The 17,617-nt window shown below is 36.0% G+C and overlaps 1 protein-coding gene across 1 annotated transcript; it reads right to left on the bottom strand.

Annotated features, from left to right (window-relative positions):
• Positions 1-8,332: 8,332 nt before the first annotated feature.
• Positions 8,333-17,156, bottom strand: FPGT (fucose-1-phosphate guanylyltransferase). Its single transcript, XM_004603346.2, has 4 exons — positions 17,009-17,156; positions 15,300-15,467; positions 13,755-13,847; positions 8,333-10,648 (listed from the first exon to the last, which is right to left on the bottom strand). The coding sequence occupies exons 1-4, from the start codon at positions 17,088-17,090 to the stop codon at positions 9,213-9,215; spliced, it is 1,779 nt and encodes a 592-aa protein (XP_004603403.2). The 5' UTR covers positions 17,091-17,156; the 3' UTR covers positions 8,333-9,212.
• Between the last annotated feature and the right edge of the window lie 461 nt (positions 17,157-17,617).

Here is a 17,617-nt window from a genome sequence, read left to right as displayed (position 1 = left end):
GAATGGAGGGCTGTTTTTTAAATATTAATTAAAAATTAAAAATAATAATTGCAAAACTCATTAAGAAACTTAAAATCATAAAGGACACAGAAGTCATTTTTGGAAAAGTGTGGACCCAAAAATATCAATAAAATATGGAGTAAGTTTTTCACTTGAAACCTTTGCCAACAGCTCATATTTGGTCTTATTTTCCAAATAATCAGAGTGACTCACTCTCTCAAAGGCTAAGGATTTTATAAGCATTTTCTTAAAGGCATGAATTTTCTTAAGCATGAACTCCCCCCCTCACCCATGTACCTCCAGATTGAGGATCACTTTACTTGTAAGTAAATAGGAAATACTTGAGTATATCCCAGGAAATGTGGCACAGGCTGCTTTGGTCCAGAGTCCTTAGAAGAATCTGACCTTTAAAGTCACAGGTTTGATTTGGGGATATAAGTGATTAACAGACAGTGGAAGCAGAACACAGAGTAGAAGTTAAAGATAAACACAGAGGAATGGGAGTTTCTTGGGAGCATTGTAATGGGTATAAACCAATAAACCTAAACTCCTTTGAGCAGAGGAGAAAGGACAAACCAACGTTTTCCTACAGGTTCTATTCCTGGCATCCCATAAGATCCCCTGAGCACTTCCAGGAGTAATACTTGAGTACAGAGCTAGAAATAACCACTGAGTGTCACCAGTGTGTTGTCCCACACCCCACCTCACACACACACACACACACACACACACACACACACACACACACACACAAAAGCATGGTGGAGAGTCCAGTTACTGAGGCTATGAGAAACTTCTACAGTTACTTTACCAAGGACAATAACAAGCAAGGAATCAGAATTAATTAGACATACAAGGAACATGGTAACATGAACTGGAAAACAGGATTAGAAGTAAATCACCACTGACTTTATTCAGTACAATTCTCAAATGCAATTTATAAAACAATGCTTGCATATTGTATTTAAGGAAAATAGGAGAGTAAGTGATATGGAAATGATATATGTACCTCTAGAGAACAGGAAACTCTAAAAATGGAAATAATTTTTAATACAAATAAAACTGACTCAAAATTTAAAACCAGGGCCAGGGAGATAGTTCACTGGGCTGAAGTTCATGTGATGCACCCCAGACACCTGGCTGCAGTCCTGGTACTGAATGATTATCTGATAATTGCCAGGAGTGATCCTCTCCACCCATCCCAGGACTGAGTTCGAAGTAGTCCCTGAACAACTCCAGGTATGGCCCCCCAAACAAAATTAATAAAAATAAAAAATAATCATTCTATCTTTCATACACTATCAAAAAGAAACTGTTATTGTGTTTTCTTAATTTTAAATTGTCATCTGATAATTCATCTTAAAAACTAAATGTACACTCCCCCAAGTACTGCTGTGTATAACCTGGTATTAAGGTATTAAGAGTCACTACCATAGTGACTCTGATAGGCACAGTACTGTTTGGCTTAAGCAGTTTTACATTGTATACTCAAATATTGAACCATTCATCCCATAAAGCTGGGCTGGGTATTGCTGGAATGGCCCTTGATCCCTGAATATTGTTTGGGAGATTCATCTAAGATCATGTTGGCGAAGTTTAACTCTTTACTAAATACTAGGCATTTCAGAAATTGATAGGGCATAACTGTATCTGTTTTACTCTTACTAATTGTCAAATACACATAGAATCAAAGCTCAAGTCAGGATATGGTTTGCACTGGACACCTGTTATTCCTTGATTCCATTCTAAAACAAACTTAGTAGGAGTCCCTGCTAAGATGATGGTATACTCTGTGCACTTCTTGGAATAAATAATTTACAGGAATCATTCAAATTCATATTCAGTGGGAAACCATCTGGCTCCATGTGAATTTATGAATATTTTAGCTTGCTCAGCTAGTCAAAAGTAAAATCTGGCACTTAGGATTATCATGTAGATTTTTGACAGTAATATATAAAAACTGCGTGTATAAATCAATGATTGACAATTTCACTAAAGCATAGTTTAGGGTTTTTTTTTTTTTTTGGCGGTGGGGTGCCACACCCAGTGATGCTCAGGGGTTACTCATGGCTCTGCACTCGGGAATTACTCCCGACAGTGCTCAGGGGACTATATGGGATGCTGGGATAGAACCCAGGTCAGCCACGTGTGAGGCAAGTGCCATATCCACTCCACCATCTCTCTGGTTCTAAAGTGTAATTTCTTTTGTTATGGATTGAGTCCACTTAAACTGTGTGTGCATGCCTAGTTTGGAATTCATCATATTTCAATTTGAATTAGAAAATGAAATGTTTTATTAAAATAGTTGTATAAGAAGAGAATCTTGGTGTACAATTGGGTTTTATAGGTTATTATGGTGGTCTCTGTCATGTGATAGAGACCCAGATAGTTTTCTTTAATGAGTTTTTTATTACCTCAGCTACTTTGGGTGTTGAGGGTGAATAATGTTTAGCTCTTAGTACTACGTATGGTTTACATAAATAACAGAAGTTCTCTGCCTAAGATACTCTTCCTTCCACTACTTCTCTCCATAGTTACAGTTACTCTAAAAAAATCCCTATACAAAGGAATTGTATGAAAAGTATTTTTTTTTCTGGAGGGGGTAGGGTAAGGTGTCAGGTATTGAAAAGAGAAAAGTCTGACTCAAAATGCATGCTATAGTAAAAGATAGGCAACTCAGAATTGCAACTCTTAGAATCAATTGCAAGCCCAGTAGAAATAAATAATTAAAATAGATGCTCTCTAGGAATTTACAGATATTTGGAAGAAGTTTTGAATTTGAATGCAGACAGGTCTAAAGTTGTCTATAATAAGATAGCAAAATCCTGGCTGATATCTGGCTACATATACTAAGTATGAAAAATATATGTTGTATGGTAGAGAGACTGCAGATAATCTCCAGGCAAAACTTCACAGAAAAGAAGTGTGAAATGTGAAAAAGTAGTGTGAATCTTCATCCTAAAAGACATAATCTTCAGTGAAGCAAAATGATACAAATCAAATCAGTGAAAGTTTAAAATGTACATAGTATTTCACTTCCTCTGTTATCTTTGAAAATCTTTCCTATTCAATATCTCTGCAACTTTATCCTCACGTGAAATGATAAAATTATAGCATTCGTTATTATGGCATTCTTAAGGGTATTATTATATTGCATTAGCCTAGGTAGCAGTGGATAATGACTTGAAGAGTTAAAAGAAGGGGATGGATTTAGGTTAAGTGTTCAATATGTTGACTGCACTACAGAGGAACTGAGTGTAAAAGGTGAGAGAAGCATATGAGAACTTATGGATGACTTCAGCAGTTCGGTGAAAAAAATTGGACATTTATTTAGATGAAAAAGAATTGATAGGGTGAAGACATAAGTTCTCTAAATTGAGAAGTCTATCAGATATTTTTCAACTAGGGAGAGTTAAGAAACTTCAGATACTTATTCACATCTAGAAAAAAGGATTGGGAATATTCTGAGGGTAGCAGATAGCTATATCCATTATAAATGAAGTATAATATAGATTATCCATAAAATAATAGTTAAAAGTTTTTACTTATTTATACTTATGCTTTGGAAAATTGCAGCCTGTTTGTGATCCACAGGGAAATGATATGAAATGATATAGAGAAATGGTATGAATAAGGAACAATTTTACAAATGCTTCTCTACTAAATTATACAAAGATTTCTTTTGTATTCAAACATCAACATTTCTTTATTATTTTGTATTCAAGATAAAATGTAGCTAAATGTTTATGGTCATGAAATACAGTTGCCACATTTTAGTGCTACCAGAGTGCTCTACACCTTCCACCAGTGTTCTTCTTGTTTTGCTGTGTTTTGGGGCCACACCTGGCTGTGCTTAGGGATTGATCTCTCTTGGCTTGTCAGGGGACCTCATGTGGTATTGGAATCAAATCCAGGTCTGCTATGTGCAAGACTAATACCTTAGCCGTTGTATGATTGCAATGGCTCCAGTGTTCTTAATATCACTCAGTTCACTTCTTCACTCCGTCCCAGTCTCCCTCAAATCCTGCTTGATAATATAAATTTTGTAACCTAAGGCTGGCGTTTGACATGTTTTTTTGGTTACTATCTATTCCCTAGTTTTATTTCTCTGTATAAAAGAGAGGAGCGAGATTAGCCATTATTTCTCTTATGTCACTGACTTACTTTGCTTAACATGATGTCTTACTTACAGTTCTATCCAAGTTGCAATTTCAAGATTTTTTGTTTTAAAAAACAGCTATTTAGCTGCATAGAGATATATGTTTGTATATGCCAAAGCTTTTTTGTTTTATATTAATTTTAGTATTTTATTTGATATGCCAAAAACAGTAACAATAAGTCTCACAATGGAGACTTTAATGGTGCCCCCTTGAGCAAATCGATGAGCAATGGGATGGCAGTGATACAGTGATTGTGATTTTATCAGTCCCGTCCAGGGGTCATGATCACGATCACGAAATCCTGTTAATCATCGATTTCTCGAGTGGGCTCAGTAACCTCTCATCCGTCCTTTCCCTGAGATCTTAGAAGTCTCTCTCAACTCAGCCCTCCCAATGATGTCGCACTGGAGGCTCTTTCAGGGTCAGGAGAATGAGATCCAGCTTGTTACTGGATTTAGCATATGAGTACACCATGGGAAGCTTGCAAGGCTGTCCCATGTGGGCAGGAAACTCTCAGAAGCTTGCCAGGTTCTCCCAGAGGGAGAAGTAGGCTACAAGATATCGCTTCTGGGAGCTTACTTTTAAGTCTCTGGATGTTGGCCATTGATGGGATTACACACACCTGGGTTCCTCTGCCAGTACTTTCATGTGTGAGGTCTGTCTGAACGTGTGGAGAGGGGCCTCGAGCATGGCTGTAGCTAGGTTCTGGTGGTCTTCGGCTGCTGGGAGCTCTGCTCGGGGTGGGAAGGAAAGCTGGAGCCCATCCCCTCCGAGGGGCCCCAAGAAAGACAGCCAGGCATGCGGGCAAGAGACTCTCTGCATCACTCTCTTCTGGGAGCTTGCTTTTAAGTCTCTGGATGTTAGCCGTTGATGGGATTATACATCCAGGGGATGGTACAATAATACAGCAGGTAAGATATCTGCCATACATGCAACTGATGTGGGTTCAATCCCTAGAACTCCTTATGGTCCCCAAACCTGCTAGCAGTGATTCCTGAGTCCCCACTCAACAAGCTATGCCAAAGCTTGTTAATTCATTCATTCACCCTTGAATGTTTGGGCTTAGTCCCTATTCTAGCTACTGCAATAAGTATAGGTGTGCATTCAACTTTTCAAGTCAATGTTTTTGTATCTTGGTAAAGGTTAGAGTCACGGGATCTTGTTGAATTTCTTTTCAGTTTGTTGTTTTTTCAATCTCCACACTTTTCTTGAGGACTGAACCAGATGACATCCCCATCAGCAGTGAATGAGAATCCCCTTTTTACCACATCTCTACCAACCTGGTTGTTTCCAGTGTTTTTTTTTTTTTTTCTTTTTGGGTCACACCCAGCGATGCTCAGGGGTTACTCCTGGCTTTGCACTCAGGAATTACTCCTGGCGGTGCTTGAGGGACCATATGTGATGCCGGGGATCGAACCCGGGTCGGCCGCGTGCAAGGCAAAAACGCCCTACCCGCTGTGCTATCGCTCCGGCCCCTGTTTCCAGTGTTTTTGATATATCATTCTCACTGGTGAGATATCTCACTTTAATTTGTATCTTCCTGATAACAACTGGTGCTGTTGTTATCAGGAAGATACTGATGCAACTTATTCAGATGCCTATTGTCTAACTGTTCCCTTTGCTGTCTGTTCACCTCATTTCACTTTTTGATGGTATTACTACTTGTGTGCATGTGATTTATATACCTTGAATTATAGCCTTTTATCTAATGAAGGTATGTGACTATTTCTCTCATTCACCAGTGTCTACTTTAGTATATTTATTTTGTCATGTAAAACCTTTTTAATTTTATGTATTACCATGTTTTATACTTTGGCAATCGAATAAAATAATTGAAGCTAACTATAAGGTTCATATCTTGGAAGTTCTCCCTATGTTTTCCTGAATATATTTTATTGATTCTGATTTAATCTAGAAATCTTCAATCCACTTTGAATTACTATTTTAAACATCAGCAACTGGAACAAGTGAATTTCTCAAAAAGTTCTTTTTCCTTCTCAAAACCTAGGTTTCAGATAGCTTTTAATGTGACTGAATAATAGTTAATTACAAACTCTATCAACTTTAACCAATTATAATGAGTGATAATTATTATTTCATTTTTAATTTCATTAAAAATTGATCTGTGTCATGCAAGTTGTGAATTTTCCAAATCAATTTATTACTTTGTCAGTGTGCCTACACATTTTAAATCTTTACTGAGACCACTTGTTATGATCATAATTACCTACTGTGTACTAGAAGTTTTCTAGTTCCAGATTTTATTAAAAATGTTAGAATTTCTCTGAAGAATAGCAGATTGGTGGATATAAGTTACTTTCTAAGACTCCAAGGCTAAAAGTAATCAGAAAGAAACCATCATGTAAAGTTTCATTGAGTAGTACCACATTGTGCAACCTGCAAATGAAACAAACACTTGATTTTTAGAGTTGTATTTAAAAATGATTTTTGCCTCAAAATATAGATGCTTTAATTTCTTTCTGGGCAAAGTGATACTCTCTTACAATGAAAGGACAACTAAAACCTAACTTTAAATATCAGAATTTTATGCAGAATGATTATTAGTGAAGAAAATTAATTTTGAAAAATTCATAGGGCAGAAAAAGATAGTGCAGTGGGTAAGGTGCTCAACTTGTATGATGCAGACTTGCATTCAGTCCCTTGCAGTACATATGTACATATGCCTCCCCAGCCCCCACCCGGCGCCCCAGCCTGGCACTGCTAGGAGTGATCCCTGAGCACATAGCCATGAGTAATCCTTGAGGATCAATGGGTGTGACCCCCAAACTAGAAAATCATTATTACTCAGCTACAGAATATTAGTTGTTACAAAATTTAAAAACCCTTTAAGGGTGCTGAACATTCAAAAAGTAGATCAGTAACACACCTACAACATGTCCAAAGAATATAGACATTAGAGCTTAGACTGTTTCAATGATACCCTGAAGCACAACTGAAGAAATAAAATTCTGGCACAGAAAGTTGGGAAATGTCAGCAGCAGATGGATTGCACTGGCATGTGGCAACCAGAGATTTGCTTTGTTTGAGTGGATGAATTCTATACTTTGAAAGGCTACTAAATTCTAGCAGACAGTGGCTGAAAAGGCAACACTATTTGTCTAACCATCCCAGAAGGTAACATTAAGTTTGCTAATTTCAAACATTTACTTGCATGAATAATATAGTGCCGTTGGGAAGAAATCTTCAGACACAAATGCCAATTATTACATTGCACTACAGGTAAATGAAAACAGTGACTAATTCATAGACACATACACATTTCATCTCCTGTTTTACAAATGCATATGCAATGGGGAATTGGCAACTTTTATTATCCACTTATTCCAATATTTAAACTGACTCAAATTATTTTCTACTAAAATCAAATAAACAAACTTGAAACACATGGCAAGTCTGGTTTGCTGTTGCTCATGGATATAGATCTGCTAGAAACACAATAGAGTTTTATTCTTATGGGAGACTGCTGTAATTTCCCCCATATTTAAAAAGTAATCAATATTTTTGTACATGCAGCCATATGAAAGCATGAATAAAACTGTAATATGGTTTCAAACACACTCACACTGAAGGGCAGATGGATGTGCAATAACCACTGAAAGGTTTAGTAAAATGAATGCTAGCATAATTTCACTAAATATAAGTAATAAACATTGTGTTCCTTGACCTGAGTAAAATTGACTTTCCCCAGACAAACTTTGAGGCACAAAGGATTTATATTAAAACAGAAAATGGCATAAAGAATAATTTAGTTTTTGATCTATATACATACCACCTTCCAAAATTTTTACTTAAGCCCTGAGATTACAATACTGTTCATTAAGTTTTCAGACAAGTTACTCCTGGTTTAGTAAATAATTAGTTTCAAGTTAGCATGCACTTGTGTCACCAATTCTTACTTCAATTCATTCACATTCAATTTATTTTATATTCAAATCATACAAAATTCTGGCAAATCTTTTCAGTGTTATAGTTTGACATAAAGACACTTTATGTACATGTTTGTACCAAAATAAGAACATATAACTAGTGATTCCAACCAATTTTTTTGAAATTGCAAACTATCTGTGTATTTTGTTAGTGTTTCTGGTAAATTACCATTTCTCAGCATATCACCAGTACATGGACAGAAAATACACAATAGAGAGAAAACATCAGTTCATCTGGTAATTTAATAATTTTGTTAAAGGGATTAATGAAAAGATGAATGCAATGTTCAATATGAAATCATATGATTATCAGTGAATCTTATAACTACCAGTGAATCCACAATCTTCTTCACACTGAGAACAATTTTAAGATACATAATTTAAGTTCAAGTTTATAAGAATAAAATGGCATTCTTCATTTTCATAAGGCCAATAAATAAAATTTTATCATGAATATTCAGAACTATTAGATTATAGTTATAGATTTGCTTTTGAAAGAGAATATCTACATTATTCCTAGCACTCTAAAGATCCGATAGCATGACATTTTTGTTAGTTTGATTGGAGCAGGTTTAGAGAACAGACAGTAAACAGTTAGAGATTTACTGTACCTAAAGCCAAACTAAGAAAGAAAACTAACTATATGCTTAGATAGTTACCATATGAATCTATGTGAATAAAACAATGTTTCACAAATTCATGTCTAAAAAATAAAATAGAAATATACATAAATAAATCCCATTTCTGATCTTAGTTTTCATATTCTTAAAAAATATTCATTATTTTTATAATGATAATAACTGCTATAAAGAGAGACTGATGGTGGGAGGTAAAAGGATGGAAATTGGCAACATTGGTGGTGGGAAATGTACACCAGTGAAGGGATGGGTGTTGGAATGTTGTATGATTGAAACATAATCATAGATAACTTTATTTATCTCACAGTGACTGAATAAAAAAATTTTTTTTAAATAATTATTTCATATTAATATTATGCTACAATTATTTTAAGTTACTTTAATTAAATACCATCCCCACAAATTCCTATATTTGTAATGTAATAAAAAATTGAAGTTATATAATATTTAAGATATCGCTAAATTAACTATTTTCTGTTTGAAGTAATTTCTAGATAAATTTGTTCCCTGTAAGCTATCATGTCTTCCACATCTTTGGAGACAAGCATTTCTTCAATGGATAAGAGCTTATAGTTATTTAGGCTAAATGTTGACTTGTTCTTTATAGCATTTAGCATCTTCAGGGACACTGTGACTGAATCACTCAAAGAAGAACAAACTGGGAAAATGCGAGCAGTCCACAAACTCAAACATGTCTTGTTTCCAGAGAACAGTTCCTCTGTAACTCTCAGATTCCAACTATCTAAGCATGAGAGAAAGCAGACTCCAAAGAATTTAAGTAACTTTATATCTGACAAGGTTTGAACAACCCTTTTTAAGTTGTCTTGCACTCCGAATGCCATAGTCGAATATGTCAAGTGCCCATTCATCTTCAAGCTTAAAGAACACACAAAAGAATTTGCAGGCAAAAGAGCAGTTGTTGTGATATAACAGCCACTAATAATGCAGTTTTCCCCAACGGAAACACCAGGACCCAATCTGGAATATTCCACAACTGAGCCAGATGCCACAGTACATCTTGAATCCAGTATACTTTGAATGACACAGGATGTGTTATCAGAGGATTTAGGTATTGCTGGGAAGATGCTGAAAGCTATGGACTGTAAGCCAAGTTCTAGCTTCAAATTGCTATCCGAAGTGAAATGAAACAAATATTCTTCAGTTGTTCCAATGTGATAAAACTTGGAGTTATTAAGAACAACAACATTTAGAGATGTTCCTTTTAGAAGGTGAAATATTCTCTGTCTCGTGTTGACCAACTCTGAATCTTCTTTAGTGACATTAGATGTATTGCTGGTATAATCCACAGTTGCTCCAGGCCCCAAGGCCTGAAGAAAGTCTCCATAGGCATCTATTTCACAGGTGAGTGTGCCTATTTCTTCATAAAAAGCAAGCAACTTTTTTGCTGATTTATGATCCATATAAAAAAGGCTGTCAGTGTAGACATACTCGGGATCTAATTTAAGAGAGGTATTGTCACTCCCACCAAAGTGCTGTTGAGAAAAATTTCTTGGTCTACACACAGCACCAAACTGATGCATTTGTTCTATGCTGGGCTTATGAAGGAAACGATAACAACACCTGTATTCAAGGTCCTTGGGTTCTAAGTAATCAGAAGGTTCTAAGACAAATACTCCATGTGTAGTACCTATCTTCAAACTAGAAGGATGAGCTAAAGCAGTAAACCCAGGTTTGTCAAATCTAATAAACTCAGAATCTTCAATACTATAAAGTTCAATATCATCCGCACATGTGACCAGAATTCCAGGATTCATATGTGAGGGGAAATCAATGTACATGGCTAGTTTTAACTCTAACATCTGATAAATGGGGTTACCAAAAGGTAAAGCAGTAAAAATTTTTCCCAGTGCACTAGCATTCGGAAGGCGTTGACTGTAGCCACCTGTCAAATTAAACAATAACAAAACATTTGTTTATAACATCATTTGTAAGACTTTTTAAAACCTAGAACATCAGTTACAACCTAAAATATTGGTAATTAAAAAAAAAGCATATACAATGAATTGCTGTAACTCGGGAAAGAATAATCAATGACAGATTATAAATTTCGAGAGCAATGCTGGAGCAGTAGTAAAGCAGGTATTGTGTTTGCCTTGCATGTGGCTGACCTGGCTTTAATCTCCGGCACCACATATGGTCCCCCAAACTGGCCAGGAGTGATCCCTTAGCACAAAGCCAGGAGTAAATCCTGAGCATCAATGGATGTGGTGCGAAAATTAAAAACAAAACAAAAAATTTCAAAAGCAGTTCTTTATAATATATATAATGTACTATAATATAATTCAAAAGCAGTCATTTAATATCATTCAGTTTTAAAGATGTGGGAGTAGGAAATGATTTTAATAAATTTTAAAATCTATGAGTTATTTTAAATAATCATTAGTGATAACAAGTCAGGAAAGTATATGGGTTAAAATATTATCTTATAAATCAACCAAACAACAAAAATGATCTTAATTTTTTTTTTTTTTTGCTTTTTGGGTCACACCCAGCGATGCACAGGGGTCACTCCTGGCTCATGCACTCAGGAATCACCCCTGGCGGTGCTCAGGGGACCATATGGGATGCTGGGATTCGAACCTGGGTCGGCCGCGTGCAAAGCAAATGCCCTACCCGCTGTGCTATCGCTCCAGCCCCCAAAAATGATCTTATACCTGTCTTGCAGGGGAGCCCAAATCTAGGAGCTGTCAGGATTACCTCCGCAGATGAGCAGCAATGATATTATGCTCAGACCCTAATATTTGCCTAAGTGCTTTCTACTGAACCATCTCCAATGCCCTGTCTTTATGGGGAACCCTAGTAGTTATGGGCATCACTTCAGATCTTATAGGGCGCAGTGGAATTAAACTCATAGACTTTGTAGTTTTGGGGATAGTCTTTTAATCCACTGAATCACCTTCCAGGGACCTCTATTCCTATATTTTAAAATAACAAATTTCAACAACAGCTCAACAGTTCAATAAAACATACTGTACATCAACTCATAGAAAAAGAAAAAGGGCCACCAAAATACTAACGTGCCCATTTCAATATGTAATTATTAAAGAATAATTTCCAGATGAGAAATCATCTGCTAAATAATCATATAAACTTAAAGGAAGGCCACCTTTATTAAAAATTATTAAAAGGATTTTAAAAATATTTACCTAAACTAAAATTTATATATTTTTAACTTTAAAAGGATTTTTTTCTTAAGATGAATATTATGATTTCTTAATTCCTTGCAATGTGTTGTCTTTAGTTACACTAAATAACTTACATCATTTTGGCGTAACTAATTATACTAAGAGCATTACATAGTAAAAAGACAAGATAAAATGTGTTTAAGCCGTAATCCATGATTTTAAACCACTTATCTTTGGATTTTTCCCAAGTCAGCTATGTCAAACAATATTTGTTTTATCGTATTTAATGAGATCAATAATATACATAAAGTACTTGGTACAGAGTACACCTTTGTTAACAAATGAGAGCTAATACTTTCTCTTCCCTTTACTAAGAACTAGATGACTGTAAACATTTATTGCCCTAATAATACCATTTTTTAAGTTATATAAAAATAAACACCATATGATTTCACTTACATGTGAAAAATAAAGAAAGAACTCAAATAAACAAATAAAACTTAACTCTTAGAAACAGAGAACAAGGGGCTGGAGCGATAGCACAGCGGGTAGGGTGTTTGCCTTGCATGCAGCTGACCCGGGTTTGATTCCCAGCATCCCATATGGTCCCCTGACCACCGCCAGGAGTAATTCCTGAGTGCATGAGCCAGGAAAAACCCTTGTGCATCGTCGAATGTGCCCCCCGCCCCCCCCAAAAAAAAACAGAAAAAAAAAAACAAAGAACAAACTGGTGGTTACAAAAACGTAAGGACTGAGAGAAGGGTAAAGGACACAGGTAAATTGTATACCAGTACATGGAAGCAAGATTTTTGGTGGTGATAAGATGTAGTATACATAGGTGTCAAAGTCTAATACTTTTCATCTGAAACAATTTAGTGCTTCTTCAATAAATTTTTTTAATGATCCATTTTTAACGATATTTTCTAATCTGTAATATTTACTGAACTGAGAAAATGAATGTCTTGTTCTGGAATTAAGGTATGTATTTGAATATTTTCATTTTTCTCTTATTCAGAATTTGATGCTTATATCATCTTTATAATGAATTATGGCTCTTACATACGAACCATAAGAAATAGAAACTGCCTTAAAAATTACGTAGATAATTAATTGTAAAATATCTCACTCAAGAGTGTTCTGGTTCATGATAAAATTTCTAACTGCCATATCCTACAGAGAGGAATAACAAATGTTTAACAAGAATAAAAAATGTGTATAATCCTCAATGGACAGCACAGCCTGTATTTGTAACACCTATATCATATATATGATAATGACACAGATAATTGCAATAACAAAGGAAAGAAATTTTTTAAAATATGAATTTTTAATTTAAAATAATTTTCAATGATTTAATATAGCCAATTAAAAAAAAACTACCTTTATTTGAGACAATGCCTTTTCCACTCCTTTCTTTTAACTGAAAAGTTCTCTTTTGTGATTTTTCATCTTATATGCAGTGCCATGAATACCATGTCTGTTATCATCTTTTCATTTACTAAATTATTTTAAGGATTAAAGACTTTTGGCAGCAATATTGGGCAAAATTCTCATAATTACAATGCTAACCAACATTCTCTACAGCAAGAATTTCTTCTAAGATATACTGATGACTTGTGTTATAAAAAAGGAATTTTTTATGTAAATAATTAAAATTATATGCATGAAATGCATGTGATCTACAAGTTTAAAGATAAAATTTGTGAAAGGCATGGTTCTAACAACATCAACAAAAAACAAGAAAGCATGAAATATTTCTTTCAAAGCTGAAAACCTCCAAATAAAAGAAAGGAGGTACCGTATTTGCAAGAGAGAACACAGATCTACTTAAAGAAAATGTAAATTAATAAAGTGTAACTTTACCAGAGTGAATTAACAGTATAATAAAAGAATTCCATTTATCTCCATATAGCTTTTCCAAACATCGAAGGGCACTAAGTGTTGATCCTCCATTTCCTTAAAAAAAGAAAAAGTCAAAACATAAAATTCAGTTCCCTGAAACTTACTAAAACTTTAAAATTATGGTAAGTTTAACTGTTATAATTGAAGATAAATATCTCATAGCAATTAAAAAAACTGTCACAAAACCAGAAATCAGTCTTTAATAGTTAATGACTTAATCTACTAACAATAGTAGTAAAATGATAAGTTAAGTAAGATCAGCCCTAGCATACACGTGTATACATACAATTGGAATTATAAATGATAAAATCCACTAAAATAATGCTACCAAATGGGGCGTGAAGATGGCTGCATTGACAGAACCTGTGCTTCCATCCTTATGCACTCATTGCCAGATCTGTAGCAATGTATGTGAAACCCTGACAAATGAACTAGAGGGAAGCTACCAGATGAACTGGAGACTGGGACACCCTTACCAAGAAACCAACCCAACCTCAGAGCCACAGAATGCTACTGAGAAGTGATTTCTGAGGTGCAGAGCTTTGTCTGGGAGAAAGGGAGCTTTAGGGAGAACATGTACACCCAGTAGCCAGTCGATCCGAAAACAAACAAAAAACCAAACCCCCCCACCCCCTCAAAAAATTGCCTGACATAAAACAATGTCAAAGTCTAATGTACAGATATCCTACCTTTGGTATTCAGTAGCTTCAGTTTTATGTACTACATGGAATATGATCTCAGAGAAATAGTATATACTTTTATTTGCAATTAAAGTCAAAAGAGCCTCTAATGTGGGAAGGACAAGTAAAGAGAGCCTGCTAAAATCTCAGTGCTTGGACGAATGAAGACATTACTGGGCCTGGGCTGGCATGAGCAAATCAAGGATCAACAGGATAGTGATAGTGAAAGTCAAAATGCAAATTGACCTAAACTGAATTTTAAAGCTAATATGTACATGACATTAGACTGCTTTTTTTGCATTCTGTATTGTGAGTCTATGTGTGTATGTGTGTATTGTTTTTTTCTATTTGCTTTATTTATGTACATTTCTGAAGAAGTGGAGTGATGAATGGGAGAAACCATAAAGATTTTTACTGATAATACCCAAAGGAATATTCCCCATCTAAATAAAATTTCAGCAAATAGATCAAATTCTTTTTAAAATTTGGGAGTTTTTGATATGTCATAAGGTGTAAAACCAGTTGCTATATTTTGTGAAAAACAATGAATTAAAATAAAATTTATTTTAGTCTATACCCTGCAGTGCTCAGGACTTACTCCTGGCTCTGTGTCAGAGGACAATATGAGGTACCAGGATTTGAAATGGGGTTGACCAAATGCAAGGCAAATGCCTTAACTCCTGTATTATCTCTCAGACCTGAAAAGCAAGTTAGAAAGATTTTGTGTTAAAAATATATACTTGATAAATTATAAACCACAGGAACACTTTTTTTAGTGATTATTTTGCCAAGAATCTATGCTATAACTTTGATTATAAAAGCTTACCAATTTTGGCTCCAGCGGGATCAACAAAAACATGGTAGTGAACTCCAAGTGGTAACTCCTTTTTTTTCAGCTTTTCTGACAATTGTTGCTTGTAAGCAAGTTCCTGTTTTTCATCAGCTGCTGTGATTGCGACAATATCCCAGAATTCTCCAGCTGCCACAGGTTTGCCTAGGTGGAAAAAGAAAGAAGTGACAAAGATTATTAAAATTCTAGAGCTAATATATTAGGTAAAATTTTACCTATTTGAAAAGAAGATAAAATAGGTAAAATTTTCCTATTTGAAGAGAGGATAAAGAGTTATAGTTATCTTTTTTAAATGCATCTACTTCCTTTGAGAATTAGAGAATAAATAATGGCTAGTTAATACAACTTAAAACAGTACTGGAAGAGATTTAAAAATGTCTACTAGACATATTTTTATTTGTTCCTTTTGTGTTCTATACTCTCATTTAGATAATTTTAAAAGATTAGATGTTTCTTGATTTAGAGAAGCACTTAAACAAGTCAATTATTATATTATTTCTTAAGATACAAAAAGCACTAAATAAAACTTTATTTAAAAATAAAATCGATCAAGATCACTCTTTGTTGGTTGAAAAAAAAATCTAGCTAAAGATGGGGCTGGAGCAATAGCACAGCGGGTAGGGCGTTTGCCTTGCACGCGGCCGACCCGGGTTCTAATCCCAGCATCCCATATGGTCCCCTGAGCACCGCCAGGGGTAATTCCTGAGTGAAGAGCCAGGAGTAACCCCTGTGTATCACCGGGTGTGACCCAAAAACAAAACAAAAAAAAAAACAAAACAAATTCTACCTAAAGATTCATTCTTACAATGTTGCTGTTTGTAAATGTGGGTACTTTATTTCTTAGTAGCATAATATGACCTTATTACCAAAATGCTACTGGAGTAGAACAAAAAATTCTGGTTATCCGGGAAGGTCACAATTCCTAGCTGAATTCAACTAAAAAGAAAACATATATTGGTAGACAGTTGAAAGTTCTTTACTGATGAAGTAGAAATATGGAAAGCTTCATGAAAAGGATTTATAGGTTACACTTTCACAGTACTGAATACTGACTTTACTGTTGTTTCACTTTCTTTTTTAAAAAAAGCAGCAAACAGCAACTTCATTAAAAATATGCCCAGTTTTGATAGCTGTACAGAGAACGACAACAGTACTGTATATACAAAACATATTTTGAAGTAAACTTCCGTATTTTTTAAAATCCAAGATTCATTTTTCGCTTATTATTTTCATCAATAAGCAGTCACATTACAAAAACAAACTGGTGAAGTGGGGGGGTGCGAGGGTGGCAGAAGGCTCAAGTCAGATCCATGTACAAAACCCCATGCTTTGGATGAATTTACAATGACTTTTTAATCAAAAGTTAAGCAAACGCAGGACTTGGATTTACAATTTCACCACCCTGGATAATTGTCTTCATTCGTCTTCTAGCTCCATAAAATTGACATGCTTATTGTATCTACTACTAGGAACTAGGAATAAAGTAAAAGTAACAAGCATAACACACAAAAAGGCCAGTGACAACAGAAAAAAGTCTCCAGCGATTGCTAGCTAGGTGTGGGTGATTGTCCCAGCCCTGCAAGGAAGGGACAAGCAGGCAGGAAGCGACCATCCGGAAATTTTCCGGGAACTAACGCGCCCTACGTCTCCACTGCACGGGAGAGCCATGATTCCTCCTTGGGTACCTCTCAGCTCAGAGAACCTCCGCAACTTTCGCTGAGTGGCTTCTTGGAGAGCAATGTCAGAAGAGACCCGACAGGAGGCCATAGCCCTCACTTCGTAGAGCCCACCAGACACCGCCCCGAGAGCCCGCCGCGCCGCACAGCACGCATGCGCCCGGCCTGTCCGAGCCCGGCCCCGCCCCTGTCCCGCCTCTTCCCCGCCCCTTGCGTGCGTCACTCACGTAGCCACGCTCCAAGGCGCTGTGACCAGCCGTGGGAAAACCCTGGATGAGTGAGCCCAGAGTTTGAACTCGTTTCCTTAGCAACGCCCTATGGGCGCTGATGGCCCTTAGTTATTTGTTCATTTGTGCTGGGTCTGTGTCACTTGTTCCCAGCTCTTACGAAAGCCTTGCAGCTTAGTTGACCTGGTGAGTGTTTCTCCATGTTGGGCGATAAAATTGTAGAATCGGCTCTCGAAAAAAGAAGAGAAAAACTGACGTCCACTTCGACTCCAAGTTGTCCTCTCTGACCGATTTGTTACCTGCCACAAGCCGGACCCAAGGGCCATTTGAGTTTTAATTCGCCTCTGCGTCATTTCAGATTCTCAGCTCCCAAACCTATTCCAGAGACAGC

This window comes from Sorex araneus, chromosome 5 (genome assembly GCF_027595985.1).
Source record: "Sorex araneus isolate mSorAra2 chromosome 5, mSorAra2.pri, whole genome shotgun sequence".
NCBI lineage: Eukaryota > Metazoa > Chordata > Mammalia > Eulipotyphla > Soricidae > Sorex > Sorex araneus.
This window is presented reverse-complemented; position numbering and strand designations above follow the sequence as displayed.

Excerpts from the sequence above, each read along its gene's own strand:
- FPGT (XM_004603346.2), bottom strand. The coding sequence starts at position 17,090 with ATGGCCTCCTGTCGGGTCTCTTCTGACATTGCTCTCCAAGAAGCCACT. Across the intron at positions 15,468-17,008 it reads GAGGTTCTCTGAGCTGAGAG|GCAAACCTGTGGCAGCTGGA; the intron begins GTACCCAAGGAG and ends TTTTCCACCTAG. Across the intron at positions 10,649-13,754 it reads TATACTGTTAATTCACTCTG|GTGGCTACAGTCAACGCCTT; the intron begins GTAAAGTTACAC and ends TTAATTTGACAG.